The 25,670-nt window shown below is 49.9% G+C and overlaps 3 protein-coding genes, 1 long non-coding RNA gene and 5 other non-coding genes across 17 annotated transcripts; 8 read left to right on the top strand and 1 right to left on the bottom strand.

Annotated features, from left to right (window-relative positions):
• Nucleotides 1-1,722: 1,722 nt before the first annotated feature.
• On the top strand, nucleotides 1,723-12,051 carry FLT3LG (fms related receptor tyrosine kinase 3 ligand). Of its 8 annotated transcripts, none has more exons than XM_059906181.1 (8): nucleotides 1,723-1,745; nucleotides 3,215-3,281; nucleotides 3,890-4,000; nucleotides 4,323-4,376; nucleotides 4,577-4,720; nucleotides 5,198-5,342; nucleotides 9,199-9,380; nucleotides 11,822-12,051. In XM_059906181.1, exons 2-8 carry the CDS (start codon nucleotides 3,249-3,251, stop codon nucleotides 12,032-12,034), a joined length of 882 nt encoding a protein of 293 aa, XP_059762164.1. In that variant the 5' UTR covers nucleotides 1,723-1,745; nucleotides 3,215-3,248; the 3' UTR covers nucleotides 12,035-12,051. The 8 variants fall into 8 exon arrangements, with proteins under 8 accessions (XP_059762164.1, XP_059762168.1, XP_059762167.1 ...); XM_059906185.1 differs by lacking the exon at nucleotides 1,723-1,745 and adding an exon at nucleotides 2,797-2,888 and having other exon boundaries at nucleotides 5,252-5,336; XM_059906184.1 differs by lacking the exon at nucleotides 1,723-1,745 and adding an exon at nucleotides 2,797-2,888 and having other exon boundaries at nucleotides 5,252-5,342.
• Nucleotides 12,052-13,032: 981 nt separating this feature from the next.
• Nucleotides 13,033-16,791, top strand: RPL13A (ribosomal protein L13a). 2 transcript variants are annotated; one of them, XM_059906187.1, is made up of 8 exons: nucleotides 13,033-13,111; nucleotides 14,695-14,770; nucleotides 15,140-15,205; nucleotides 15,415-15,516; nucleotides 15,714-15,799; nucleotides 15,979-16,038; nucleotides 16,362-16,484; nucleotides 16,676-16,791. In XM_059906187.1, the coding sequence occupies exons 1-8, from the start codon at nucleotides 13,097-13,099 to the stop codon at nucleotides 16,760-16,762; spliced, it is 615 nt and encodes a 204-aa protein (XP_059762170.1). In that variant the 5' UTR covers nucleotides 13,033-13,096; the 3' UTR covers nucleotides 16,763-16,791. The 2 variants fall into 2 exon arrangements, with proteins under 2 accessions (XP_059762170.1, XP_059762171.1); XM_059906188.1 differs by having other exon boundaries at nucleotides 13,042-13,111; nucleotides 14,698-14,770.
• Nucleotides 14,814-14,897, top strand: LOC132354442 (small nucleolar RNA Z195/SNORD33/SNORD32 family). Its single transcript, XR_009499307.1, has one exon. It is a non-coding gene; the product is annotated as a small nucleolar RNA Z195/SNORD33/SNORD32 family (small nucleolar RNA).
• Nucleotides 15,554-15,638, top strand: LOC132354441 (small nucleolar RNA Z195/SNORD33/SNORD32 family). Its single transcript, XR_009499306.1, has one exon. It is a non-coding gene; the product is annotated as a small nucleolar RNA Z195/SNORD33/SNORD32 family (small nucleolar RNA).
• Nucleotides 15,839-15,909, top strand: LOC132354443 (small nucleolar RNA SNORD34). The gene has a single exon (XR_009499308.1). It is a non-coding gene; the product is annotated as a small nucleolar RNA SNORD34 (small nucleolar RNA).
• On the top strand, nucleotides 16,114-16,200 carry LOC132354448 (small nucleolar RNA SNORD35). The gene has a single exon (XR_009499311.1). It is a non-coding gene; the product is annotated as a small nucleolar RNA SNORD35 (small nucleolar RNA).
• A 1,473-nt stretch (nucleotides 16,792-18,264) lies between the features above and the next one.
• LOC132354327 (uncharacterized) lies at nucleotides 18,265-23,024 on the bottom strand. Its single transcript, XR_009499236.1, has 4 exons — nucleotides 22,932-23,024; nucleotides 22,628-22,691; nucleotides 21,085-21,149; nucleotides 18,265-18,570 (listed from the first exon to the last, which is right to left on the bottom strand). It is a non-coding gene; the product is annotated as an uncharacterized LOC132354327 (long non-coding RNA).
• Nucleotides 23,025-23,363: 339 nt separating this feature from the next.
• On the top strand, nucleotides 23,364-25,670 carry RPS11 (ribosomal protein S11). Its single transcript, XM_059904040.1, has 5 exons — nucleotides 23,364-23,473; nucleotides 24,158-24,289; nucleotides 24,487-24,562; nucleotides 24,892-25,021; nucleotides 25,498-25,670. Exons 1-5 carry the CDS (start codon nucleotides 23,459-23,461, stop codon nucleotides 25,619-25,621), a joined length of 477 nt encoding a protein of 158 aa, XP_059760023.1. The 5' UTR covers nucleotides 23,364-23,458; the 3' UTR covers nucleotides 25,622-25,670.
• On the top strand, nucleotides 24,690-24,779 carry LOC132354449 (small nucleolar RNA SNORD35). Its single transcript, XR_009499312.1, has one exon. It is a non-coding gene; the product is annotated as a small nucleolar RNA SNORD35 (small nucleolar RNA).

Genomic DNA, 25,670 nt, shown 5'->3' with positions numbered 1-25,670 from the left:
ACTGAAGATCCACTCTCACGGGACTTTCCCGGTGGCGCAGCGGTTAAGACTCCGCCCGCCAATGCAGGGGACACGGGTTCGAGCCCTGGTCCGGGAAGATCCCACATGCCGCGGAGCAACTAAGCCCGTGAGCCACAACTACTGAGTCTGCGCTCTAGAGCCCGTGCTCCGCAACAAGAGAAGCCACAGCAGTGAGAAGCCCGCGCACTGCAACGAAGAGTAACTCTCACTCGCCACGGCTAGAGAAAGCCCTCACGCAGCAACGAAGAGCCAACACAGCCAAAAATTAATTAATTAATTAATTAATTAAAAAATCCACTCTCAGTCACTTCCAAGTATACCATACAGTCTTGTTAAATGGAGTCACCATGCCGTGCATTAGATCCTCAGAACTTACCCATAACTAAAAGTTTGTCTTTTCTGACCAACAACTCTCTGTTTCCCTGACCTCCCAGCTGCTGGCAGCCAACATTTTACTCTCTGGGTCTATTAATTTGACTTTTTTAGATTCCCCGTATGTGACACCATACAGTATTAGTCTTTGACTAATTTCACTTAGCATAATGTCCTCCAGGTTAATGGCAGGTTTTCCTTCTTTTTGTGGCCGAATAATATTCCATTGTGTGTATATACACACATCTTCTTTATCCATTAGCCGATGGACACTTTTTTTGTCGTTCTTTTGTTTTTGGCCGTGCTGCGTGGCTTGCGGGTTCTTAGTTCCCAGACCAGGGATTGAACCCACGCCCTCGGCACTGAAGGCAGGGAAAGTGTGGAGTCCTAACCACTGGACCACCAGGGAATTGCCTCTATTTGTTATTTTGTTAGGGATCTTCACACCTTTTTCCATAGTGGCTGTACCAGTTTACATTCCTCCTCACCCTCTCCAACACTTATCTGTCCTTTTGATAATAGCCATCCTAACAGGTGTGTGAGGTGATACCTCACTGTGGTTCTGATTTGCATTTCCCTGGTGATTAGTGATTGCATTGGGTCTTGAAGGACAATGAAGATCTAATTAGGTTAGAAAAGTGGTGGGGGGAGAGCATCCCTGGCAGAGGAAACAGCCAGTGCGGCCTCTGCACGTGCTGTTTCCAGAGATGAGAAAAACAGCTTTGGGGGAACTAGTGGTTTCAGTGGTAGCCCCCAAAAGATAATGTCCTAACCCCAGAACCTATGAATGTGACCTTATTTGGAAAAAGTCTTTGCAGATGTAATTAAGTCAAGGATCTCGAGATATCCTGGGTTATCCAAGTAGACCCTACATCTAAATACAAGTTCCCTTATAAGAGACAAAAGAGGAGAAGACAGAAGAGGAAAAAGCCATGTGAAGTTGGAGACGGAAATTGAACTCAATTTCTAGCCTCCCTCCCCTTCCCTCGAGGTTGGAGTTGAGAGGTCGGTAAGTTAGGCTTCTTCCTGTGCCTCCAAGCCCCAACCCTCTAATCACATGACTGGTTTTTCTGGTCCTGACCAGCCCCATCCTGAGTCCCTCATTAGTGTAAACTCAGGTGTGGTCAGGGAGCGCCCCCATCCATGAATAACAAAGACAAGCCTATCATTTACCTGGAAGTTCCAAGGACTTAGAGGTTGTCTCCCAGGAAACAGCCGGACACCAGATGCATTCTCCGATATACCACAACAATGCCGAAGGGCCAGGATCCACTTGGTCATTCATTTAACAAATATTGATCGAGCACTTGCCGTGAGCCACGCACAGTTCTTGGTACTGGAGATCCAGCAGGGTAAGCGGATACTCACCGTGGTCCTCCCAGAGCTGACGTCCTCATAGGGACAACTGACAATAAAGAAGAAAAGTAAACGGCAATGGTGTGTCAGAAGGTCATGAGTGACGAGGGAGAGAGCAAAGCAGGGATGAGTGGGAGTGCTGGGAGGGGGGTGCAACTTGAAAAAGGGCGGTTGGGGAAGGCTTTGCCTTGTGTATTTGAGCAAAGACCTGAATGAGATCAGGTTGAGCCATGTGGGTATCTGGGGGAAGGGCATTCCAGGCTGAGAACAGCCAGTGCAAAGGCCCTGGGCCAGGAGCGTGCCTGCCTTAGGCCAGCTTGGCTGGATTTGAGCGAGGAGGGAGGAGAGAGGAGACAGGGGACAGGGCCAGATCCTGCAGGTCTGTTTAGGCCACAGTGAGGACTTGGACTTTTGTGGCAGGTACGGGGGTGGGCGGTGGCGTTGGAGCAGAGGAGGGACGTGAGGGGACTTAGGTCTTCACAGGCTCCCTCTGGCTGCATATGGAGAACAGGCTGTGGCAGGTGAGGGCTGAGGCAGGGAAGCTGATGAGGTGAGTAGGGAACAGTGATATTCAGGCGTGTGATGGTGGCGGCAGTGGGGGTGATGAGAGGTGGTCGGATTCTGGATACATTTTGATGGTCAGCCAACAACTTTGCTGACGGACTGGACTGTCAGTGGACAGTGAGAGGCAAACAGAGTCACAAGTCCCCTCCATGCCTTTGGGCCTGAACACCTGGAAGGATGGAGCTGTCACTTACCTCGATGTGGAAGGTGACCAGGGTTGGGGGCTGGGGCTGAGGTTTCAAGGCAAAGATGAAGGGCTCGGGGTGACCTCCTCCTGGCCCTGTGTGATTAGCTCTAGCTAGAGACAGATCCACGTTGGAACCGCAGCTCTCCATTCACTGTGTCCCCCCACCCCCCCACCCAGGGAACAACCCAACCTCAGCCCGCTTGAGCGGGAGTCCCACTGAGGCGCCCTTTGGGGCGTCAGCTGCCACTGTCACCACCAGGTGGCGCCCCTTGCACCACCCCGATCCCCACCCGCCCAGCTCACTATCTCCCCCCAATATTTCCTTTCACTTTCGATCTCCGGCTGTCACCCGGCGTGGCCCCTTCCACACCCAGCTGGGGCAAGCCTGGTGCGTGAGGAGAAACGGGCTCCTGGTCCCCGAAGGGCGGGGCCGGGATCCCCCTCTTGGGGCTGAGCGGAGAGGCGTGGGGGTCGGGTTCCTGGGTCCCTGGCCTGGGGAGGGTTGCGGGCACCGGACGTCGGGGTTCTTAGAAGGGGAGATGAGGAGTTTTCACCATAACCGTGCTTCACGCAGGAAGCGCTATAGAGTAGGAGGCGGAAACTTAGCCACATCAAAGGACCGAGGGAGGGGCGGAGGGGCGGGGAGGGGGAGGGGCGGGCAAGGAAGGGGCTGGGGTGCGGGGGTCCGAGACTCGCTCTTCTGTCCCTTCCAAGATCCGGCCACAGGCATGAGGGGCCCCGGGCCGAAATGATAGTGCTGGCGCCAGCCTGGAGCCCAACTGTGCGTATCCCTGGGGGTTAAGGTGGGGCAAAGGAAGAGTGGTGTCCAGATGGGCAGAGCTGAGAGGGGAGATGGACAGAGTTGGGGGGAGATGGACGGGGTGGGGGAGATGGACAGAGTTGGGAGGAGATGGACAGAGTTGCGGGGAGATGGACAGGGGTGGGGGAGATGGACAGGGGTTGGGGGAGATGGGTAAGGGTCGGGGGAAGAAACAGGGAGGTGGGTACAAGTGGGAAAGATGGGACCCAGATTGAGGGAGAAACAGGAGAGATGAGCATGGAGGGGCAGAGGGATGGACAGAGATGAGAAAATCCTGGGCAGAAGTGAGCAGAAGTGGAGAGAGATGGGTCGAGGTAGGGAGATGGGGGGCGAAACAGATGGGGCAGAGGAGGGTGAAACCTGGTCAGCACCCGACCAGAGGCAGAAAGAGATACAGGAAAGATGGTCAGAGGTGGGCACACAGGAGCCAAGAGGAGGAGGAGCCGAGAAGTGGAAGAGCTGGAAAGGAGAAAGAGGGAAGAGAGAAAAGGGGGCTGGAGGGGGCAGCCTCGACGAGGGAGGGGGGCGGGTGTGGAGCCAATGGGGCCCTCACTCCGCGCCGCCCGCAGACCTCCCTGCTGCTCTTGCTGCTGCTGAGCCCCGGCCTCCGCGGGACCCCGGACTGCTCCTTCCCCCACAGCCCCATCTCCTCCACCTTCACCAGCACCATCGGCAAGCTGGTGAGCGTCCCTGCTCCAAATCCGAGGCCGAGGTTCTGTCTCTGGGTTTGAGTTCCCCCTGTCTAGGTCTCTGTGGCTCCCTGTCTCCCCACTCTGGGTCCCCGTCCCCCTCTCTCTGGGTCCCCGCCCCCTCCGGGTCTCTGTCCCCCTATCTCTGGGTACCCGCCCCGCCTGGGTCTCTGTACCCCTCTCTCTGGGTCCCCATCTCCCCACCCTGGGTCCCTGCCACCTACTCTCTGGGTCCCTGTCCCCCCGCCACCGGGTCCCCATAGCTCTCTTTCCTCCTGTCTGCAGCCAGGCCTGACCCTGTTTTCTCCCGCAGTCTGACTACCTGCTTCAAGATTACCCAGTCACTGTTGCCTCCAACCTGCAGGACGTGAGTCACAGATGGGAGGGGCCCGGGATGGAGGTGGGAAGGAGAGATTCAAGATTCACCACCCCTCAGGGAGCCAGGCTAGTGTGCTGACCCGGCCCCCTCCTCCCCCGGGACCCTGGAGTCCCGGCCCCCAGCCCCACCAGTTAAGCCCCCTGCCCCCTCCGCCCACGGGACCCAGAGCCTGGGTGGTCTCTCCCCAGGACGAGCTCTGTGGGGCTTTCTGGCGTCTGGTCCTGGCCCAGCGCTGGATGGGACGGCTCAAGACCGTGGCTGGGTCCCAGATGGGGAAACTGCTGGAGGCTGTCAACACCGAGATACACTTCGTCACCTCATGTGCCTTCCAGGTCAGCCCTGAACTTGGGGAACAAGTGAGGGGAGCGTGATGCTTTCCTAGGGATTGGAAGCAAAGGTCTGCTAGGCCTTACTGGAGATTTCCTTTGACCTGAGCAGCCTGAGGGAGGTGGAGCTGGAAGTCCAGTCCTGCTGGGGGCCCTCAGTGCTGGGAAGTGACAATTCTCTAAGTACTGGAGGATGGCCAGGGGTCTGAGCCCAACGCACCAATTCTAAGTTTGTTTCTCAGGCCCTGTTGAAGGATGTTGCTAAGGGGTTCTCACCCCTAGCAACCCGGAGAAGGAGGGGATGTAAACTCCCTCCTGATCCAGGTCTGACTGGACCGCATTGCTAGACATTGCTAAGGAGGCTTCCCCCTAGCAACCTGGGGGAGCAAGGCTCCAAAATCTCTGTGAGATCCAGGCCTTGCCCTTGACCTGAGGTGACGCTGGGGGTGATGCCGTGGTGACGTCTCCCTCCCCTGCCCCCAGCCCCTCCCCAGCTGTCTTCGCTTCGTCCAGGCCAACATCTCCCACCTCCTGCAGGACACTTCCCAGCAGCTGGTGGCCTTGAAGCCCTGGATCACCCGCCGGAATTTCTCCAGGTGCCTGGAGCTGCAGTGTCAGCCGGGTAAAGGTGCCCAGCGCCCCATAGCCCACCGCCCCACCCCCTCCTCTCCCACCTTCACTAGGCCCTCACCCCTTCCACTCAGGGCTCCCCAGACCCCACCGTGCTCCTTTGGGCTGTGTGACTTTGGGCCTGTCATCCCCCTCTGGGCCTCAGTTTACCCATCTCTGAGAAGGGAATAACCATCCCTGCCTGTTTCTCTGAGGTAGCTCTATACCATAGAAATAGAGTCACACGTTTGAGTGTAAATTTTGTTGTAGCTGTGTTTAAAAAAAGTTAAAAAGAAAAAAGGTTAATTCATTTATTTTTCAGGATTCTTAATGTTTGTTATTTTTTAGCATGTTATTGGTGGATTTATTTTTTAAACTTTTTTATGTTGGGATAATTACAGATTCAAAGGAAAGGGGCATAGGATCTGTACAGGGAGGTCCTGCACACCCTTCACCCAGCCTCCCCAGTGGTACCTTTTGCTTGGTAACATTAATTATAGCACTATGTCAAAACCAAGAAATTGACATGGGTACAATCCACAGAGTTTATTCAGAGTTTACCAGTTATATATGCATGCATGCATGTGTGTGAGTATTAGTTTGTTACAGCTGCTGTAACAAAGTACCACCAACTAGGTTATTGAAGCAGCAGAAGTTTATCTTCTTACAGTTGGGAAATTGAGGTGTCAGTAGGACTAGCTTCTTCTGAGGGCTGTGAGGGAAGGATCTGTTTCAGGTCTCTCTCCTTGGCTTATAGATGGCCATTTTCATGTTCACATGGCACTCTCCCCCTATGCATATCTCTGTGTCTAGATTTCCCCTTCTTATAAGGATACCAGTCATATTGGATTAGGGCCCACCATTAACAACCTCATTTTAACTTGATCACCTCTTTGCAGACCTGATCTCCAAATAAGGGCACATTCTGAGGTACTGTGGGCTAGGATTTCATCATATGAATTTTGAGGGACACATTCAACCCCTAAAAGAGAGAGTGTGTGTGTGTGTATATATGTGTGTCTATGTAATTTTATCACACATGTAGCTTTGTGTAACCACATGTGAGTTTGTGCAACTAGATCTCATCCTAAAACTCCCATCCTAACCCCTGTCAACCAGTAATCTGTTCTCTATAACGATGTTATTGAATTTATTATTATTATTATTTTTTTTTTTTGGCTGTGCTGCATGGCTTGCAGGATCTTTGTTCCCCAACCAGAGATCAAACCCGTGCCACCTGCAGTGGAAGCGTGTAGTCCTAACCACTGGACCGCCCGGGAATTCTGTGATGTTATTGAATTTATTTATTTATTTAGCGGAGTCTTAACCACTGGACCACCAGGGAAGTCCCTTGAATTTAATTCTCATAATTTTATAATTTTTAAAATAATATTTAAATCACAAGTTTTTTGGGGGGCCACGCCCCGCAACTTGTGGGATTTTAGTTCCCTGATCAGGGATCGAACCAGGGCCCTCGGCAGTGAGAGCTCACTGTCCTAACCGCTGGACCGCCAGGGAAGTCCCTAAACCACAAATTTTACCAACTCAATATTTTTTATTTAACCCAATATATTTTAACCCAAGATATCATTTCAACACATAATCAATATTTTTAAAAATTACTTAATGAGGTATTTCACATCCTTTTTTCCCTACTAAGTCTTTAAGAATTGGTGTGTATTTTACACGGACAGCACATCTCAGTTCAGATTGGCCGCAGGTCACATCTTTAGTCGCCACATGAGGCAAGTGGCCGCCATATTGGATGGACCAGCCCTAAAGTTTCAAAGTGGGGAATTCCCTAGAGGTCCCGTGGTTAGGACTCTGAGCTTTTGCCGCCAAGGGCACAGGTTCAGTCCCTGGTCAGGGAACTAAGATCCTGCAAGCCACGTGGTGCGGCCAAAAAAAAAAAAAGTTTCAAAGTGAAATAACTTTATTGGAATATGACGAGAGACCACGCCCTGTGAAAACTTAACTTGTTCAATTTATTAAGTTTTCCTTTATGGCCAAGTATATAATCAGTTTTGTAACTGAACAAGGTCTTAGGAAAATAATAGATTTTTTTTGTTTGTTTTTTTTGGTATGATCAGGATTGAATCAGTGTGTATATATTCTATCAACCTTATCTTGGTATTCTTCAGAGACTTTCTGACTTCGTTATATTTGTCTACAAGACCTGTCAAGTTCTGAGAGGGATGGTTAAAAACGTCCCGCTCTAGGAACTTGCCTGGTGGTCCAGTGGTTAGGACTCCATGCTTCCACTGCAGGGGGCACAGGTTCCATCCCTGGTCAGATCCCGCAAGCCATGCGGGGGGTGGGGGTGGGGGGACATAAGAAAACCTCCCACTCTAATTATATTCTTCTCAATTTCTTCCTGCATTTCCAATCGTTTAGTCATATATAGATATATAAATTATTTGTTTGTTTGTTTGTTTATTTATTTTTGGCTGCATGGGGTCTTCGTTGCTGGCGCAGGCTTTCTCTAGTTGCGGCGAGCGGGGGCTACTCTTCATTGTGGTGCGCGGGCTTCTCATTGCGGTGGCTTCTCCTGTTGCGGAGCACAGGCTCTAGGTGCGTGGGTTTCAGTAGCCGTGGTGCGCGGGCTCAGTAGTTGTGGCTCTCGGGCTCTAGAGCGCAGGCTCAGTAGTTGTGGTGCATGGGCTTAGTTGCTCCGCGGCATGTGGGATCTTCCCGGACCAGGGATCGAAGCCATGTCCCCTGCATTGGCAGGCGGATTCTTAACCACTGCGCCACCAGAGAAGTCCTAGTCATTTATATTTAACGTCGTCATTTGTATTTACATGTATCACTAATCATTCATTCAACCAACCTTTATTAACCATCTCCCTGGTGCCTGGCATTGGAGACACAGCACAAAACAAGATCAAGTCCATGTCCATGGGAGGCTGACCTGCTAATAAAGGAGACAGATAATAAACATGTAAACATATAATTAATCAGGAAAATATCTGAGTGTAACGAGCCCCATGCAGGCAAATTAAAACAGGGTGATGGAATCATGGGCTGAGGTGGTTGACTGGAAAGTCACTGAAAGTTGACAAGGGAACAGCCAGTGCAAAGGTCCTGAGGCAGAAACCTGCCTACCCGTTTAAGGAATCATGAGGAGGCCCCAGTGGCTGAGGCCAAGTAAGCAAAGGGGAGAAGGTGGGGGGTGAGGGTTCAGAAGGAACAAAGGGGGCCAGATCAAGTGGGGCCTTGTGAGCCATCATAGCTTCACACATTGTATCTTTCATTGTTCTATTATCTGTCCATTCATCCACTCAGATATTTACTTTATGTAAATTAAACTATTATTTCATCAGCACTAAGTAGTAGGTTCTGGCAATAAGGCTCCTGTCACCCTCATGTAGCTCATAGACTATTGGGGGAAGAAGACAAATAAGCAAATCGATACATAAGCACTAGACACACATTTGTCCCTTTTTAAAATAAAATGTAGGGAATTCCCTGGAGGTCCACTGGTTAGGACTTCCACACTTCCACTGGCAGGGGCCTGGGTTCGATCCCTGGTCGGGGAACTAAGATCCCACATGCCGTGCGGGCAAAAAGAAAAAAAAAGAAAAATGATATATTTGAAATAAAAAGTTATTAGTGGCTTTAAAAAATAAATAAAATTCAACCTTACTACGTGCTAGACACTGTTCTAAGCACTTTCGGTATATTCACGCGTTTAATCTTTGTGACAACCTTATGAAGTCGACACAATAATTATCCCCATTTTATGGATGAGGTGACTGAGGCCCAGAGAAGTGAGCAGCCCACCCGAGGTCACACAGCAGGACCAGGCAGGCCTTTTTTTTCCTTCCCTGGCCTGGCCCTTCTTCTCAGTCACCCAGCCTCCTCTCTCCTGGCAGACTCCTCCACCCTGCTGCCCCCAAGGAGTCCCGGGGCCTTGGGGGCCACATCCCTGCCGGCCCTGCAGGCCCCTCTTCTGCTCCTCTTGCTGCTGCTGCCCGTGGCCCTCCTGCTGCTGGCCGCTGCCTGGTGCCTGCACTGGCGAAGGAAGAGACAGAGGATGCCTTACCCTGGGGAGCGGGTGAGCCAGTGGGGTGGGCAGAGGGCATGGCCGGAGTCAGCTGATCCTTTGGGGGCCATAGGTGCCCTGCCTGGAGCACTGACTCCTCATCAAGCTGAGGACCCTGGATTTGGTGTTGGTGTGGGTGGCCTGTGTGGAGGGGGGCCTTGAGCAGGGAAGGTGTGGGTCAGTCCGGATGCAAGAAGACCCTTCTGGGGCCATGGAGGGGGACAGACTGGAACAGACAGCAGACTGGAGGCCAAAGTGGAGGCTGCTGGGCGAGGGTCCAGGGAGAGAGGACCAGGCCTGAGCCAGGGCCGGACCACGGGGACGGAGAGGAGGGGACGGGCAGAGTCAGGGGTCAGGGATCATCAGGAGGGATGGGGCTGGAGACTGACAGGCTTGGTGGGGGGTGGGAGGAAGGAGGAAGGGGAGGTGGCGCAAGCAGAGGACGCTGGGTCTGGCCCAGTGGGGAACCTGGGGGGAGGAGGGAGATTTGGGAAAGACAGTGAGCTCAGTGGGGACCTGCGGACATGAAGACACCACCCACCCCAACCTCCGGGGAGGTATTTGGATACAGGAGTCTGCAAGCCAGGAGAGAGCGGCCTCCTGGAGCAGGCAGAGGGGACCGCCTCTGCAAAGCCCTCCTGGTGTGAAAAAGGTCAGGGTGTTCTAGCAACTTCGCCCAGCCTGGGGTGGGTGGGTGGGGGATTGAAAATGACACAGCAACATCTAGGCCTCAAAGTCGAGGTAAGGGAGCTGAGACTTCTCACCTAGGGCAGCAGGAAGAGGAAGCCCCAGAGGCAAACTTGGGAACCAGTCTGGGGGCAGAAGGTGGGTGGTTCCCCGAGGGAGGAAGGAGTGGAGGGCCCAGGTTCCCAATGTGCTCAGAGGGATCTAACAAGAAACATCTGGCATCAATGGCTTACACGTAGAGTGCCTCAGTGTCTCAGGTCTTGTGCTGGAGCTTTCTACAAATTAACTCACTTAATTGAGAAGCTGGTGCCATTATTATCCCCATTTCACAGAGGCGGAAACCAAGGCCCAGAGAGGTAAATCATTTGCCAAAAGTCACACAGCTCATGAGTGACAGAGCCAAGATTTGACTCTGGGCCTTCTGATTCCGGCTTCTGTGCCTTTCACTCTTCTGCCTCAGTTTTCTTATCTGTACAAAAGACTCTAATAATAATCCTTCTACCATAGAGTTGTTGAGAGGTTAAGGGAAGTGACCACGAAAAACCCTTTCAGCAATGCTGTCCAATGAAATGGAATATAAGCCACACATGTGATTTTAAATTTTCTAGTAGCTGAATCTTTTTTTAAAGTAAAAATAAGCAGGTTAGTATAAAGAATATATTTTAGGGAATCCCCTGGTGGTCCAGTGGTTAGGACTCTGTGCTTCCACTGCAGGGGTCACGGGTTTGATTCTTGGTCGGGGAACTAAGATCCCGTAAGCCCAGTGGCGTGGCCAAAAAAAAGAATATATTTTATTTCACCCTGTGTATCCAAAATGTTGTCATCTCAACATGTAATCAATACTTTAAAAAATTATCAGTGAGATATTTTTACATTCTTTTTTTCATACCAAGTCTTCAGAATGTAGTGTGTATGCTACACTCACAGCACATCACAATGCATATGCGAAATTTTTATCAGAAATATTTGATCAGTATTTAGATTCCATGAAATTTACAGCTGCATAAGTAGATTCGTATACTCAAGTTCTTTGAAACCTACAGAAGTTTTCCAGTAACTGGATCACGGAACAATTTCTAAATTAAATGATCTTTCATGTCAGCATTTGTTTTGGGGAGTACTTTTTTTTTTTTTTTTGGCTGCATTGGGTCTTCGTTGCTATGCACGTGCTTTCTCTAGTTGTGGTGAGCGGGGGCTACTCTTTGTTGTGGTGCGAGGACTTCTCATTGCAGAGCACAGGCTCTAGAGCGCAGGCTCAGTACTTGTGGTGCACGAGCTTAATAGCTCTGCGGCATATGGGATCTTCCCGGATCAGGGCTTGAATCCGTGTCCCCTGCATTGGTAGGCGGACTTCTAACCACTGCGCCACCAGGGACGTCCCCGAGATACAATTTTCATTGAGAAGTTTTCCTCCTACCCTTGTCCCTGTTCACACCCTGTTTTCCCACTCTCCCAATAACCACACTATTTAAGTTTAAATTAGGTAAAATGAAAAACTCAGTTTCTCAGTTTTGCTGGCCACATTTACAGTGCCCAGTATTCACATGTGGCTGGTATCACAGCTGTCCTGGAGAGCGCAGATCTCTCATGGTTGCAGAGAGTTACTTCTCTCGGCCAGCGATGCCCAAACACATAGTGAGCATTCAGGGTGAATGGAGTTGGTTTTGGCATTGAGACTGTGCCAAGCCCTGAGCTTGGTGCTTTCCTCTCCTCTGTCCACGGAGCCTCAAACAGCCCAGTGAGTCATCTATCATCCCATTTTACAGAGGAGGACACTGAGGCCCAGAGAGAGGAGTCACCTGCCCGAGGACACAGAGTCGGAACTTGGAGGAAGTCAGCTAGAAACTGGTCCTTTCCTTGGCCACATTGCTCCTGTCACTGTCTCCCCAGGATGGAGGCAACGCCAGCACCCAGCAGCGGCCCCGGCCTCACCCTCCCCCCTCTGTACAAAGCCCTTGTCCCCAGGAAATTGTATATAAATCATCCTTTTCTACCAGCTCTGGCCAGGCCTGTCTGTGGATGGGACAGGGTGAGTGGATGGGGCAGTTTGGGTTTGGGTCTTGGTTTTTCAGTTAATGCAGTGTTTCATTCAATACCTATTTTCTGAGGCCTCCTGGGCCCCAGGGCCAGTGCAGGGCAAGGCTGGGACCCAGACGTGAGTGAGAACCAGCCCCACCCTCTCAGGGTTCCTGGTCCATGGGTGAGAAGACAGGGGCCCCAGAGAGCCCCAGTACAGGATGACACACGCTCTAATGGAGGTAGCATAGGCACTGTGGGAGCCCCGAGGATGTACCTGAGCCAGCCTGAGATAACAGGGAGGCTCTCTAGAGAGAAGGACTCAAGCCAGATTTTAGAAGGTGGGGGTGGAGGGGAGGGCATCCCAGTCAAGGGGCACCGCCAAAGCAAAGGCTTTGTCCAGAAAGTGAGAAGCTCCTTTGGGGAACACTCAGGCATCTAGAAGTCATTCCTTCATACGTTAGATCTCATAGGGAAGACTATCTCCACCTTTTTGACAGGTGAGGACACTGAGGCCCATACACGGCCAGGGATTTAGCCAGATCACAAGGAAGCCGGACAGACACCGAAATCCAGATCTCTAAGCCTAGACTGAAGCGCTAAAGGGCAAGCCTCGTTGCCTGCTGTGGGCCTACACGTGATATCGCTTTAGGGGTTAAGAGCGCTTCTCCTCCAGCCTTCTCGCCCCCGCCCCACCGCAAACACAGCGAGCAACTCGCGCGAGGATTACCAGCCCCTCCTAAATACGGCAACAGAGGCTGAACAGCCCCGCCCCCGCAGAGCCCCCTCCTACCCCACGTGATCTCGCCCGGCACAGCCATGGCCGCCTAGGTTCGATAGAAACGATACTGATTGGACAGTCAAAAGATGACCCGCCTTCCAGTGGGCCTTTCTGCGCACGCGCAAGGCACTCTGGCCAATGAAAAGACGGAAAGCGCCCGTGTTGCGTCACTTCCTCCGCCCCTGTTTCAAGGGATAAGAAACCCTGCGGTTAAGGTTCCTTCTTTCCCAGGCGGCTGCCGAAGATGGCGGAGGGACAGGTACAGGCTCTGCGCGGGGCGGAGCGGTGTGGGGCCGGGTGGGGTCGAGACCGGACCGGGGTTGGACCTCTTTCCTCTCGTAAGTGTACTGTGGAACTTAAGGTCGACAACTGAGCAAAACAGAAAGCTTTCGGGGTAAGAGGAACCCAAAACGGAAATATAAAACGGTTTTTACGCTCTCGGCTGGCTAGAATGCGGCATCATTTTTCGCCCAGGGGGCAGTGGTCGGGGCTTCCAGCACAAGAAAAGTTATTTTAAAACTAGGCCTGATTTACCTTGATTTTGGCCGGGCCTTGGCCGAATTGGGCCAGTGTGTCCTCAGCGGTGGGGAAGCACGCGGAAGGCAGCTGCGCGGCCAGGGGACGAAGAGAAGCCGAGGATTGGCCAAAATGGAGGGTATTTCCGCCCTGCCCAAGGCGCGGGTTGTTTCGGCCTCGTGGGAGTGCGCATCAGGGTTTCCCTGCAGCTGTGGGTATTTTAGCGCGAAATTTTTGCAGTGGGTCGAGAGAGCTCCTGCCTACAGGGCATGCAGGCACGAATTGTTATTTTCCTTCCTCTTGGGGGTCGAGGAAGTCTAAAGGTCTGCTGGTGCTGGAAACAGGATTGTGATGAAATGTTCACAGCCCTGGGATATCGTTTGTCCTTAACGACCTGGAGGCCCTCAAGGACGGCAGCAGAAACTTAATTCTGACTTTGCCCAGTCTTCTTGTGTAACCTATTCGATATAAAGGAAAGGATGCCTCTGGAAGGGGTGTGCCTGTGATGGGTCTGTGGTTTAGGAAGGAAAACCACGTTTGGGGCCAGGCAAGTGGTAGAGTTCTCCGAAACCGTGTCCCTGCATTTACGGCGCTTGGTACCGTTTGCCTTGTATTTTGTGTAATTCAGTTAATTTATCATAGTGTTCCTGAAACAGATATTGGAGATTTGGAGGGTTTTGACCAAAGTTATGTTGTCAGGAAGTCTGGTTTTAGATTTTGTGGCCTTTTGCACCGGCTTCCAAAAATCATAACATGTATAGCAAGCCCTTGGTAAACTTGGGACTTTTACACTTGACAAGAAGTTGAGGATTGGCGTTTGAGCAGTTCGCCGGAGGATGCAAATCTAGTCAATACCAGAGCCAGCCAGGGCTTTAGACTACCCTTCCTAGCTTCATCCGCTCTGAACCTTCATGCTAGAAAAGTATCTGAGACCAGGACAGAACCAGATTCTGTCGAGATTCTGCAGCTTGTATCCAGATCACAGGTTCTTCTGCCTGGAGGATCAGTATTGCCAGTCTGGATTCAGATTGTAGCTCATTTGCTGACTGTCAAGCATAATCTGGGCATAAAGATTCTTGCCCTTCAAGCAGCTGAGATGTGAGGGGAGTCCTTTGGTATCTTATTCCACTTACTGAAATTCTGAGTCAGTCACTTGCTCTCTTGGCCTTGTCTGTAAAGTGAGCCTTAGGTTCTAGTTTCTGGGTCTTGTACTTGGTTAACAGGTACTCTGGGAGGTAGGTGAAATGAACAAGTAGGGAGGAATGATTGTTTGAGGTGGGGAGTCAAAGCTGTGGGTGCCTCTGAGCCCTCTCAACCTATTTCCAGCAGGTCCTGGTTCTCGATGGCCGAGGCCATCTCCTGGGCCGCCTGGCAGCCATCGTGGCTAAGCAGGTGCTTCTGGGTAAGTCTGCCCCCTGCCCATAGCTCCCCCAGACACGAGCCTCAAGGTCAGTGATGAGCAAAAATCACCATCTTTCGTTTGAGTCTAACGACCATGAGATCAACCCCATGCACCGCTCTGAGACCTGCCAACCTCCTCCCCTCCCAGGCTGGGGGCTCTGGGCTCTGTTAGACTAACAAATTGAACTTAAGCATGAGTCCAGCTTCGCCGATTGCTGCTCTGTGACACGGGGCAGGAGACTCCGTGCCTTCCTTGTGCACTGTGGCCAGTTTGAGACGGAAGGAGCCTCCTTTCTGGGTCCTTAGCAGTAACTGGGCCTGCTTCCTAATTTTTGACCTCCTTGATTGTCTTATTTTCCATTCCCTCTAGGTCGAAAGGTGGTGGTTGTGCGCTGTGAGGGCATCAACATTTCTGGCAATTTCTATAGAAACAAGTGTGAGTGAGGGCCTGGGAGGAGGGCTGGAGAGGGTGGACCTCTGTAGGGCTCACGCTTTCACGGGCTCCTAAGCAGTCCCACCAGTGGTGGGAGGTGTTAGTCTGAGTTCCCGAACACGCCCTCGGAAGTAAGGTTGTGTGCTGCGTTGGAAGGAGTTACCATCTGCCTGAGGACTCTTGAGGCCTCACACACTCTCCCCTCTTCCCAGTGAAGTACCTGGCATTCCTCCGCAAGCGGATGAACACCAACCCCTCCCGTGGCCCCTACCACTTCCGAGCCCCCAGCCGCATCTTCTGGCGGACAGTGCGAGGTGAGCTGGGCCTGAGGACCACGGGCTGATGGGGCGGGTGGCCGGTGATGAAGACTTTTCCCACTCGTGTTCGAGTTTCCCAACCGTGAGATGACTCCACATGCACTACCATCTGAGGCCGCCCGCCTGCCCGCCCAGGTGAGGCAGCGGGGTCCTCACATGCCCCACTGAGCAGGCCTGTTGTCCTCTGCCCACAGGCATGCTGCCCCACAAGACCAAGCGAGGCCAGGCCGCTCTGGACCGCCTCAAGGTGTTTGATGGGATCCCGCCACCCTATGACAAGGTGAGCAAGACCCATCTCCCTCAGCGGCATCTTTGTGTCTGGTGTCCGTGATGTTCTGCAGTTACCTACATTGTTTGATCCTCGTGAAAACAGCACTGGCTGAGACGCCTGCCCCAGCCAGCCTTCTTCCCTGTCTGTCCCTCACTCCAGGTCTCTAAGTCCCTCTCCTTCTCTAACAGAAAAAGCGGATGGTGGTTCCTGCCGCCCTCAAAGTTGTGCGTCTGAAGCCTACACGGAAGGTGAGTTCCAGGGTCTGCTGAGCGATGCCTTGGGGTCCCAGGCTTCCTGGGGGGCGCACCTAGGGCCCTAAGACTGGCAGATGATGGCTTTTTCTCACGATGGTCTGCGGATGCCACTGTGGGCAGTGCCGATAATGCCAATGGCTCAGCTGATGCCAGGAGGAGCAGAGAGCCCTGCCAGGGGTGGCTGTGTCTCTTGAGCGCAGGCTTGCTGCAAAGTTGTACGGCTGGACTGGGACCCTCTAGGACAGGATGTCAGCGCCCTTCCCCTAGTCACCCTGGCCTCGTTTCCTTACAGCTTCGTTTCTCCCTCTCCCCCCCAGTTTGCCTACCTAGGGCGCCTGGCTCATGAGGTTGGCTGGAAGTACCAGGCAGTAACGGCTACACTGGAGGAGAAGAGAAAGGAGAAGGCCAAGATCCACTACCGGAAAAAGAAGCAGCTCATGGTGAGGGCGGGGCTGAGGCTGGAGGGGCACCACGCTTTCTGGGGCAGGGTCTGGGAGCTGATTACTCTTGACTTGGGTCTTTGTTATGCCCTCGGAAGGCTCTGCCTAAGGCCCGGTGTGGGTGGCCCCCTGGGATAAGGGCAGTCCTAGGGAGCAGCCACTAACCACCACCTGTCACCTTGACCCCACAGAGGCTACGGAAGCAGGCCGAAAAGAACATAGAGAAGAAAATCGACCGATTCACAGAGGTCCTCAAGACCCATGGATTCTTAGTCTGAGCCAAATAAAATTGACCGTTTCTTCTTCATGCTTGGCCTGGCCTGCCCTTCCTCCATCGCCACCCTAGGATGTGGGGGACCCCCAGGGGCTGCCGTCCAGGTGCCACAGGCAGCCTGGGGCTTAGAAGACTGGGTATAGCAAAGGGGCCTTAGCCACTGCTGTTTTAAGAAAGGCCTTTTTAAAAGCGTAGACAGTTGTAAGGGCTGTGCAGGCAGAATTTGCCTGTGACCTATTCATTCATGAGAGTTTTAGGACATGGACAGTTCGAACAACCCGTGCTGTTGCAATACTGGCAAAAGTGAGCTGGAAGACCTAAGTAGAAGGGCCACTCACGTCGCCTACAGGGAGTCTAAGCTTCCCACATGGTCAGGTACTATACTCTGCAGCTGTTAGGATGTGAGAGAATGCTTGGGCAGCACGAGTCTGGGGTTCTAAAAGGTGTTTATGGAAGGGAAGTACGGCCCAAGGGGTCACAGGCATTGCCCTTGTGTCTTCCCTATATTTTGTGATCCAAAACTAATAAATTATTTTTAAAGAAATTTGGCGTCTTTGCAGTGTGTGTCTGCCATAGAGGCAGGCCCAGGGGAGCAAGGCCCTCGGCTGATGGGAGGCTTTGAAGAATAAAACTGGCTGTGCTCTTTCTGCAGATGATGGATTAGAAACTGCCTTTCGTGGAGGAGTTGACCTTTGTAGAGATTGACATGCCAAGGAATTTGAGATGCCTGTGGGATTGGTATTTACGACCTGTAGAGCCTGGTGTTGCCCAGTTTGCATAAAGTTGTCTTCCCTAATTCAGCTGCAAAGTATGGAGTTGCCACCATTCTCTAAAACCAAACCGGTTCCTCACTGTGGGGCATGTGGTCTCTTCCAGTCTGCCATGCTGGGCCAAGCTTAACGTGAAGAAATGGACAAGAAAAAACATTTTGTAAACGGTGGTTAGGCATTAGAGAAAGTGGGATTTGAAAGCTCTTGGTGCTTTGTAAGATTAAAACTAGGCTTGTTAGATCTGTCAGGGTGAGTCCCTGAAAGGGTAAACATTAGGGTACCCAGCCCTGGATAATCACCCCTGGTCACCTCTCAATACTTGACCCAGGTGGGCCCCCATCCCCACCTTACTGAGGAGGGTTATGTGCAGTCAGCGGTGTCAGCCAGGATGACACGCAGAGGGGTCAGGTATGACCCAGGTACACACATCTGTACTGGGCAGAAAGCTAGATTCGTGCTGCCCTTGGGACTGGTGGGCAGTACTTGCTAGTTGGTTCACGGGGCAGATCATAACTTGGGACACTGTGCCATTCTCTCTTGCTTAATCTCCAAAATGTCTAAGACACCACAGTGGCTTAAATTTTCTCTAAGAATCATTTTGCAAGTGGGTGGTTCCCTACCCCTCCTGGGGCTCCCGCTTACCAGCAGAGCTGCCAACAGAAGCAACTGAAAACCAGAGTTTAAGTCTTAAGTTTAACAGGACTGCATGTAAAAGCACAATATAATCCCCTGGAAACCACAATCCCTTATATTTGGCTTAAAAATGTAAAACTTGCCACTTGTAAAGACACCCACCATTAAAAAGATGAAGACAGGTCAGACTGGGAGAAGTTATTTGCGTATCTCTTGCAGGACTTGAATGCCAAATACAGAGAAAAACTCTTCAAAACTCAGTAATGAGAGATAACCAAATAAAACTTGAAACTTGAAAACACGTTTCACCAAAGAAGATACACAAATGCCAATAAATAAACATGAGAAGATGCTCATCATTCCTCAGAGAGAATGCAGACGAAATCTCCAGGCATAACCTTAATCATTCCTGTGGGACAAGTACAGGGAATCAGAACCTCTGGGCCAACAGAATGAACATTTCCAAAGCTCCAGTTCCATCTTGCCCAACTGCCCACAACCAAAGGACCCTCCAGGTCAGCCTCATCTCCTGGGCTATAGCAACCTTGGAGACCCTGGTCTGTGGGTGGGGTGCAGGGATACGTCTTGTTTTAATAGACATTTCTGTGCTCACTGGGGAGGGGGAGGGTCTCCAGTTCTCCTAGCTTTTGGATTTCTGTTGTGAAATGCTAGTAAATGTCTGAAATCTGGCAGAGACAGGGAAATACGCCCTCAAGTGGTAACAACTAGAGTTGGCTGAAGTTTATTATTGGGCAGCAAGGCTGTTTACACTGCAGTTCAAAAAAATCGATGTGGTGGGCTGTAAGCAGCCTTAAAATGATAATGAAATTGAGGGGCTTCCCTGGTGGTCCAGCGGTTAAGACTACACGCTCCCAATGCAGGGGGCCAGGTTCGATCCCTGGTCAGGGAACTAGATTGCGCATGCTGCAACTAAAAAAAGAAAGATCCTGCATGTCACAACTAAGACCCGGCAGACCCAAATAAATAAATAAATATTTTAAATAATAGTGGTGATAACGAAATTGAATAGAAATGAAAAGGAAAAAAATCAGTGTATTACAGAAAGGAAAGGAGAGAGTTAAAAGACTTAAAAATTAGAAAACAGAAGAAGGCAGAGGAGGGTGAGAGAGAGGTGTGTGTGTTTGGTCACAATGCAAAATGTATTTCCTTCTGTGGGTTGTGATCAAAAATATCTAGAAGCTAAGGACCTAAACATCTCCGATTTGCCCTCACCCCTTCAGAGTGAAGCAGTATTTCTTTTCTTTACTCTCCCCTTATCAAAATCTCACCAGCTGCTCAGCAATTTGCAAAATATTGAGCATTTGAGACACGAGACAGGAAATCATACCTAATCTCACCACCTGGAGATGTAAACCACCAGGGCAATATCATGCATTTCCTTCCAGGCTTTTTTCTAAGTTAGAAACTTTTATGCAGACTTTTATATGTAACTTTTGTACATAGTTTATTTAGCACACATTGTAGACAGCAACTCCAGGTCCTGCTTTTTTTTTTTTTTTTTTTTTTTAACTAAATATCATAAATCCTTTCTAAGTCATTCAAATACTCCAGAACTTACTTTTTCTTCAAAAAATAAATTATAAAGCTACTACAAGGTCACTGGGGGGAAGACATAGCAGGTTCTAAAATGAAAAGTCCCTCCTCAATGCTACCCCAGAGGGACTGAAACAATGATAATTAACAATGTATCATTCATCACCTATATGTGGAATCTAAAATATGACACAGATGAACTTATGAAACAGAAACAGACTCACAGACACAGAGAACAAACGTGGTTGCCATGCGGGGCTTGGGGGGAGGGATAGACTGGGAGTTTGGGATTAGCAGATGCCAACTATTATATATAGGTTGGGAAAACAAGGTCCTACTGTGTAGCACAGGGAACTATATTCAATATCCTGTGATAAACCATAATGGAAAAGAATATGAAAATGTATATGTATGTATAACTGAATCACTTTGCTGTACAGCAGAAATTAACAACATTGTAAATCAACTATACTCCCATAAAATAAATTTTTAAAAATGTATCGTTCAAAATTCACAAAGCTATCAAGTGTAAAAGAAATTTAAATAATTAAACTTCAAATGATTTTTTGTAAGTTTGTAGCATTTATATTTCTGAAGTTATTACAACTTAAAAGACATCATATATATTATATATACATATATATGCAACCAGCCTTCTCTGTCTATAAGAGCATTTTTTTATGTTGATAAAAAATATACTAAATCTTTGCTGTTCGATATGCAAGCCACTAGCCACATGTGATTACTGAGCATTTGCAATATGAATAGAATGAGTGAAAAATTGAATTTTAAATGTTACTCAATTTAAATTTAAATAACCACATGTAACTAATGGCTGTGTTATTGGACAATGTAGTCTATAATACCTAAAAAGATAAGCCCCAACTATATCATGTAATAAGCTTTAAAAAATGCATTAAACAACAAGGACCTACTGTATAGCACAGGGAACTGTTTTCAATATCCTGTGATAAACCATAATGGAAAAGAATATGAAAAAGAAATATATATGTAAAAAAATGCAGTCGTCCTATAGATTGTCCATAAACATTTGAATAAATGGATCATGCTGTGCCTCTTGTTCTGCACTTTGCTTTGTCCACATACAAATTCAACAGAGGGTAGACTAGTTTGAAAGACACATTGGCAGATGATAACAGGATGACAGCAGTTGCTTCTGCAGAGGGAAACTGGGTGCGCATGTCCGGGGAGAAGAGTGAGGGAAAGATTCATCTTTCACAACTTACTTTGTACTTTTAGAATTCTGTACCATGTGCATGAAATCCCTATTCAGAAGTCATCGGAAATTTAAAGATTAAAAAATGAAACATGTCTGGCAGTGTTTTCACTTCCAGATTGGTTGACTTACCTCATGTTTATTACGTGCTTGCAGAGTGGTCCATGATCAAGCTATGCCAGGATCTACCCATCTGCCTGTAAGTGGACATTTTGGTGTATCTAATTCTCCTCCATTCATTTGGTCAGTTATTCAACAAGGACAAACTGAGCACCTACTATGTGACAGTCACCAGAAGCCCTGGAGAACAAAGGCAACGAAAATTCCTGCCCTCATTTTAGTGGGGAAGAGGAAACAAAGGATAAATAAGAAAGCATGAAAGGGGACGGGGCAGGGGGAGTTTGGAATTAACATATTCACACTACATAAAATAGGTAAATGACAAGGTCCTACAGTATAGCACAGGCAACTATACTCAATATCTTGTAATAACATAATGGAAAGGAATCTGAAAAAGAATATATACACATATATATGTATAACTGAATCACTTTGCTATACACCTGAAGCTAACACAACATTGTAAATCAACTATACTTCAATTTTTTTAAAAATTGGAAAAAGATCAAAAGAATAATATTTTGTGACCTGTGTAGAAGTTTGTTGGGAGCACAGATTTTATGTTCTAAATGCAATGCTTAAGAAAGTCTTTACTAGGGAATTCCCTGGTTGTCCAGTGGTTAGGACTCTGCGCTTCCACTGCCATGGGAACTAAGATGACACAAGCTGCACGGTGCAGCCAAAAAAAAAAAAAAAAAATTCTTTACTAGACTCGTAAGTGAAAAAAACAAAACAAAACAAAACTCATGTTTTCTTCTAGTACATTTATGGTTTCATTCCCCAAACCCACCTAAATTTTACATTTACACATCAGAAATTTACTTTGGCATACAGTAGGTGGTAGAGACCCAACTTTATTTTTTTTTCAGATGGTTGCACACTTGTCCTAACATGAAATCACTGAATATTCTGTATATTCCCCATGGGTTTTATTTATTTATTTATTTATTTATTGTGATAGGTAAGAAGTGGATTTATTTAGAGAGAACCACACTCTGTGGAGTTAGAGCACTGGTAAATTTTAGACCAAGACTTAACTAAGGAAAGAGGCATAAGACACCTATCCGTGCCAAGGTCTGGAGTTTGAAATCTCCCAACAAGATGCAAGTCAGAGTGTGGACAGCTGTCAGGGTTGGTCGGGTTGTTGCCACCACTGCCCAGAAGGGGGCCAGGTACCAAATAGGTGCTCATTAAGTGTGAAGTGACTGTAAAAAGGATTCAAAGCTTCCTTCTTTAAAGGTTGGTGATTAAGAACGCTGGAGCAAGACTGCCCAGGTTCAATTCCCACCTCTGCCTCTCATTTTCTGTGAAACCTGGAGCAACTAATGCCTCAGTTTCCCCATCTGCAAAATGGGAATAGTAACCGAACCATACTTAGAGTGTTAGCACAATGCCAGGCACATGGCAATTGCTGTTAGATTTTGCTTTACAAGAATTTATAAAACAATAAATTAGTATTCAGTTATAGACGTGCACTGACCAACGCAGTAGATATTAGCCCCATGTGGCTATTTATATTTAAATCGAATAAAATTAAAGTTAGGGCCTTTCTCACCTTCTGGGATGGTCCACACTCTGTCTGTGGAGTATGTTTCTCTCTAAATAAATCCACTTCTTACCTAAAAAAAAAAAAGAAAAAAAGTTAAAAATTCAGGTCCTCAGTCGCAGGCACCCCACTTCCAGTGCCAGTGGCCACTGTGTTGGACAGCGCAGATACAGAACATTTCCATCACAGCGGAAACTACTATTGGACAGCGCTGTTACAGACAATAAGAAGAACGCCTTTTTTTTTTTTTTTTTTTTAATTTTATTTTTTCACGAAACCTTTGGGGATGAAATGGCCCATAGAGGAAAACAACCTTCATTAAACTGCACCAAACTCATGGGTAGTGCCCGCCCCTCACAAAGATGGCGGCACCGCAGAGCATGCATGCTCCTAAGACTTTCCGGTCTCCAGTCCTGCAAAAAGATGGCCGCCGCCACAACCCGTTTAAGCCCTGCGCGGACACAGCCACGCTGTCCCCAAACCCCACGTGGTCCCACTCCCCGCAGAAACAAGACCGCCTCCCGACAACTCTCGCGATAACAAGGCTGGCCACTCTTTCCCAACGTGACCTAGCGCGCTGGCGCGCAATGATGGCCTAAGAGTCTCGCGAGACAGTGTCTGTCTCTTCCCGCCCCTCTGCCATGAACGTCATGGCAGCGTCCGTGCGGTCTCCGAATCGCGTACTTGGGTAGGGCAGTCCGTCAATCAGAGTCTCGCCAAGGCTCCGCCTCAAACCGTGTTACCCTGCCCCTCTTTCGTCACTTCCTCTCTAGTTTCTGTGCAATCGATAAGGAAACCCGGACGCCGCCGCGGCTTTCCTTTTTTCAGGCGGCCGGGAAGATGGCTGACATTCAGGTTCGGGCTCGGGACTGACGCAGACCTAGCGGGGCCCGGGCTTCAGGGGCGTGTCCTGGAGAGCGGGACTCTGCGCCCCAGTTTGGGGGTTAATTCTGGGCGTCCTCGATTTCCCAGGGAAATTCGGGCAGAGGGCGCGTGTCCTGGCGTTAATCTCGATTGGCGCCTCCTAAATCTTAGGAGCTCCGCATTTAGGGTGTAATTAAGGCTCAAGCTTTTTAGGAGTTATCTTTTTAAAACCCAAGGTTTACAGAGTGTTTTTCTGGAGGCCTTAGGCTGTAGGGTTAATCCTGTGAGAACTGAGTCCTAAGGGCTACTCCAGGGAACCCATCGTTTTGGTATTTAATTTTGGAGCCATATGTAACTAATAAGGAGTGACTCCTGGGTGGGTATCTTTGTGTCTTGGAGAATAATTCTTGCTGAAGGGTGTCCAGGGTGTTAGAGGGATGATTCTGTATCTGGGTTTTAAGGGGTGAATTGTGCAGGCGGTGGAAGGTGCTTTAGACCGTAAATACCGACGTAACCCCGGGTTTAGAGTTGAGTCTGGGTTAGAGGTAAATTTGGGTGAGTGCAGCGTTTGGGGAGTTAAATACTGCAGAGGATGGGATCTGGGGGGTTTGTGAAGCTTTCCAGACCAGGTTGCTGCCTGCTGCAAGCTTACCAGCTTTCATCTCATCCCTGTAGACTGAGCGTGCGTACCAAAAGCAACCGACTATCTTCCAAAATAAGAAGAGGGTCCTGCTTGGAGAAACTGGCAAGGAGAAGCTCCCGCGATACTACAAGAACATTGGTCTGGGCTTCAAGACACCGAAGGAGGTATGGGGATCCTCAGAAGAAAGAAGGAGATCCCTGTTTCCCTGCACGTGTGCCCAAACTGAGTTGCCCTATCCACATCTGAGTGGCTGTTACTGGGGCTGCTGGGAGTTGCAGTTTTGTGTCTACAGGGAGGCCACACCCCTTGTTGTTTTCAGGAACTACCATTCGGGGCTTGCTAATCCTCCTTATTCCTTCAGGCCATCGAGGGCACCTACATTGACAAGAAATGCCCTTTTACTGGTAATGTCTCCATCCGAGGGCGAATCCTGTCTGGTAAGTGAGGACCTCTGGGGGCTTGGGTTCAAATTCCCGGGTCTGAGGGAGGAGGGGCTGGGGACACTGAGACCCCAGGGTCCTGGGTGAGGAAGGGGTTGGCAGACTCCTGGTTATGGGGGGCACTGGCAGATGATGTTTGTTATTTTCACGATGGTCTTCAGATGCCCACCCCGGGCACTGCTGAGAAAGCAGTTGGCACAGCTGATGCCAGGAGCAGGGCTTCTTGGGAACCCTGCTCAGCGGCCCCTGATTCCCAGCATGCCCTGGGCTGCCCATGGCTCCCTTCCCTATGGGGCCTGACCCGGGATCTGCCCCTCCTCCCGCAGGTGTGGTGACCAAAATGAAGATGCAGAGGACCATTGTCATCCGCCGAGACTACCTGCACTACATCCGAAAGTACAACCGCTTCGAGAAGCGCCACAAGAACATGTCTGTGCACCTTTCCCCCTGCTTCAGGTGAGCACGGTGGCCCCAGGTAGCCCCGGTGAGCCGCCCTCCCAGGCAGAGAGGAGGGGGTGGGCTGCACAAGAGCCTGGGTGACTTGGGACGTGCCTTGGCCGTTAACAGGACGCCCTGGCTGCCGGGTGAAGGTAGTCACCTGTTGGGGGCGGGGACGGTTTGTGAGGGGACCCTGTATCACCATCTTTGGGAGCCTCCCGTTCTCTGCAAAATGGAGATGCTAGTTGGAGGTCTTCTGTCCTGGAAGGGTCGGAGCATCCTCTGCATGGTATTGAGCTTGGCGCCTTTCATAGTTAGCGCTCAATAAATAACGACAGGGCGGCATGCAGTGCAGATGGACCTGGAAATAGCGGCTTGGTTGGGGTTTGGAGGAGCCAGAGGTGACAGGCCTCCGCCTGGAGACAGTGAGAAAGGTGCCATTAGGGCCTGCTTGGGGCAGAGTCCCTCTGATGTGGCGCTGCTCACCCCCACAGGGACGTCCAGATTGGTGACATTGTCACAGTGGGCGAGTGCCGGCCCCTGAGCAAGACGGTGCGCTTCAACGTGCTCAAGGTCACCAAGGCTGCCGGCACCAAGAAGCAGTTCCAGAAGTTCTGAGACCAGACCCCTGCCCACTGCCCCAAACAAAATAAAAGTTATTTCCCCA

This window comes from Balaenoptera ricei, chromosome 19 (assembly GCF_028023285.1).
Source record: "Balaenoptera ricei isolate mBalRic1 chromosome 19, mBalRic1.hap2, whole genome shotgun sequence".
In the NCBI taxonomy this organism is placed as follows: domain Eukaryota; kingdom Metazoa; phylum Chordata; class Mammalia; order Artiodactyla; family Balaenopteridae; genus Balaenoptera; species Balaenoptera ricei.
Note: the sequence above shows the minus strand (reverse complement) of the source record. Positions and strands in the feature narration are given on the sequence as shown.

Bases quoted from the DNA above. Each gene is read 5' to 3' on its own strand.
- FLT3LG (XM_059906181.1), top strand. From the start codon at position 3,249: ATGATAGTGCTGGCGCCAGCCTGGAGCCCAACT. The intron at 4,377-4,576 runs GTGAGTCACAGA...GTCTCTCCCCAG, and splicing joins TTGCCTCCAACCTGCAGGAC to GACGAGCTCTGTGGGGCTTT. The intron at 5,343-9,198 runs GTGCCCAGCGCC...CTCTCCTGGCAG, and splicing joins GCAGTGTCAGCCGGGTAAAG to ACTCCTCCACCCTGCTGCCC.
- RPL13A (XM_059906187.1), top strand. The intron at 15,517-15,713 runs GTGAGCTGGGCC...CTCTGCCCACAG, and splicing joins CTTCTGGCGGACAGTGCGAG to GCATGCTGCCCCACAAGACC. The intron at 16,485-16,675 runs GTGAGGGCGGGG...TTGACCCCACAG, and splicing joins GGAAAAAGAAGCAGCTCATG to AGGCTACGGAAGCAGGCCGA.
- RPS11 (XM_059904040.1), top strand. The intron at 24,563-24,891 runs GTAAGTGAGGAC...CTCCTCCCGCAG, and splicing joins CCGAGGGCGAATCCTGTCTG to GTGTGGTGACCAAAATGAAG. The intron at 25,022-25,497 runs GTGAGCACGGTG...TCACCCCCACAG, and splicing joins CACCTTTCCCCCTGCTTCAG to GGACGTCCAGATTGGTGACA.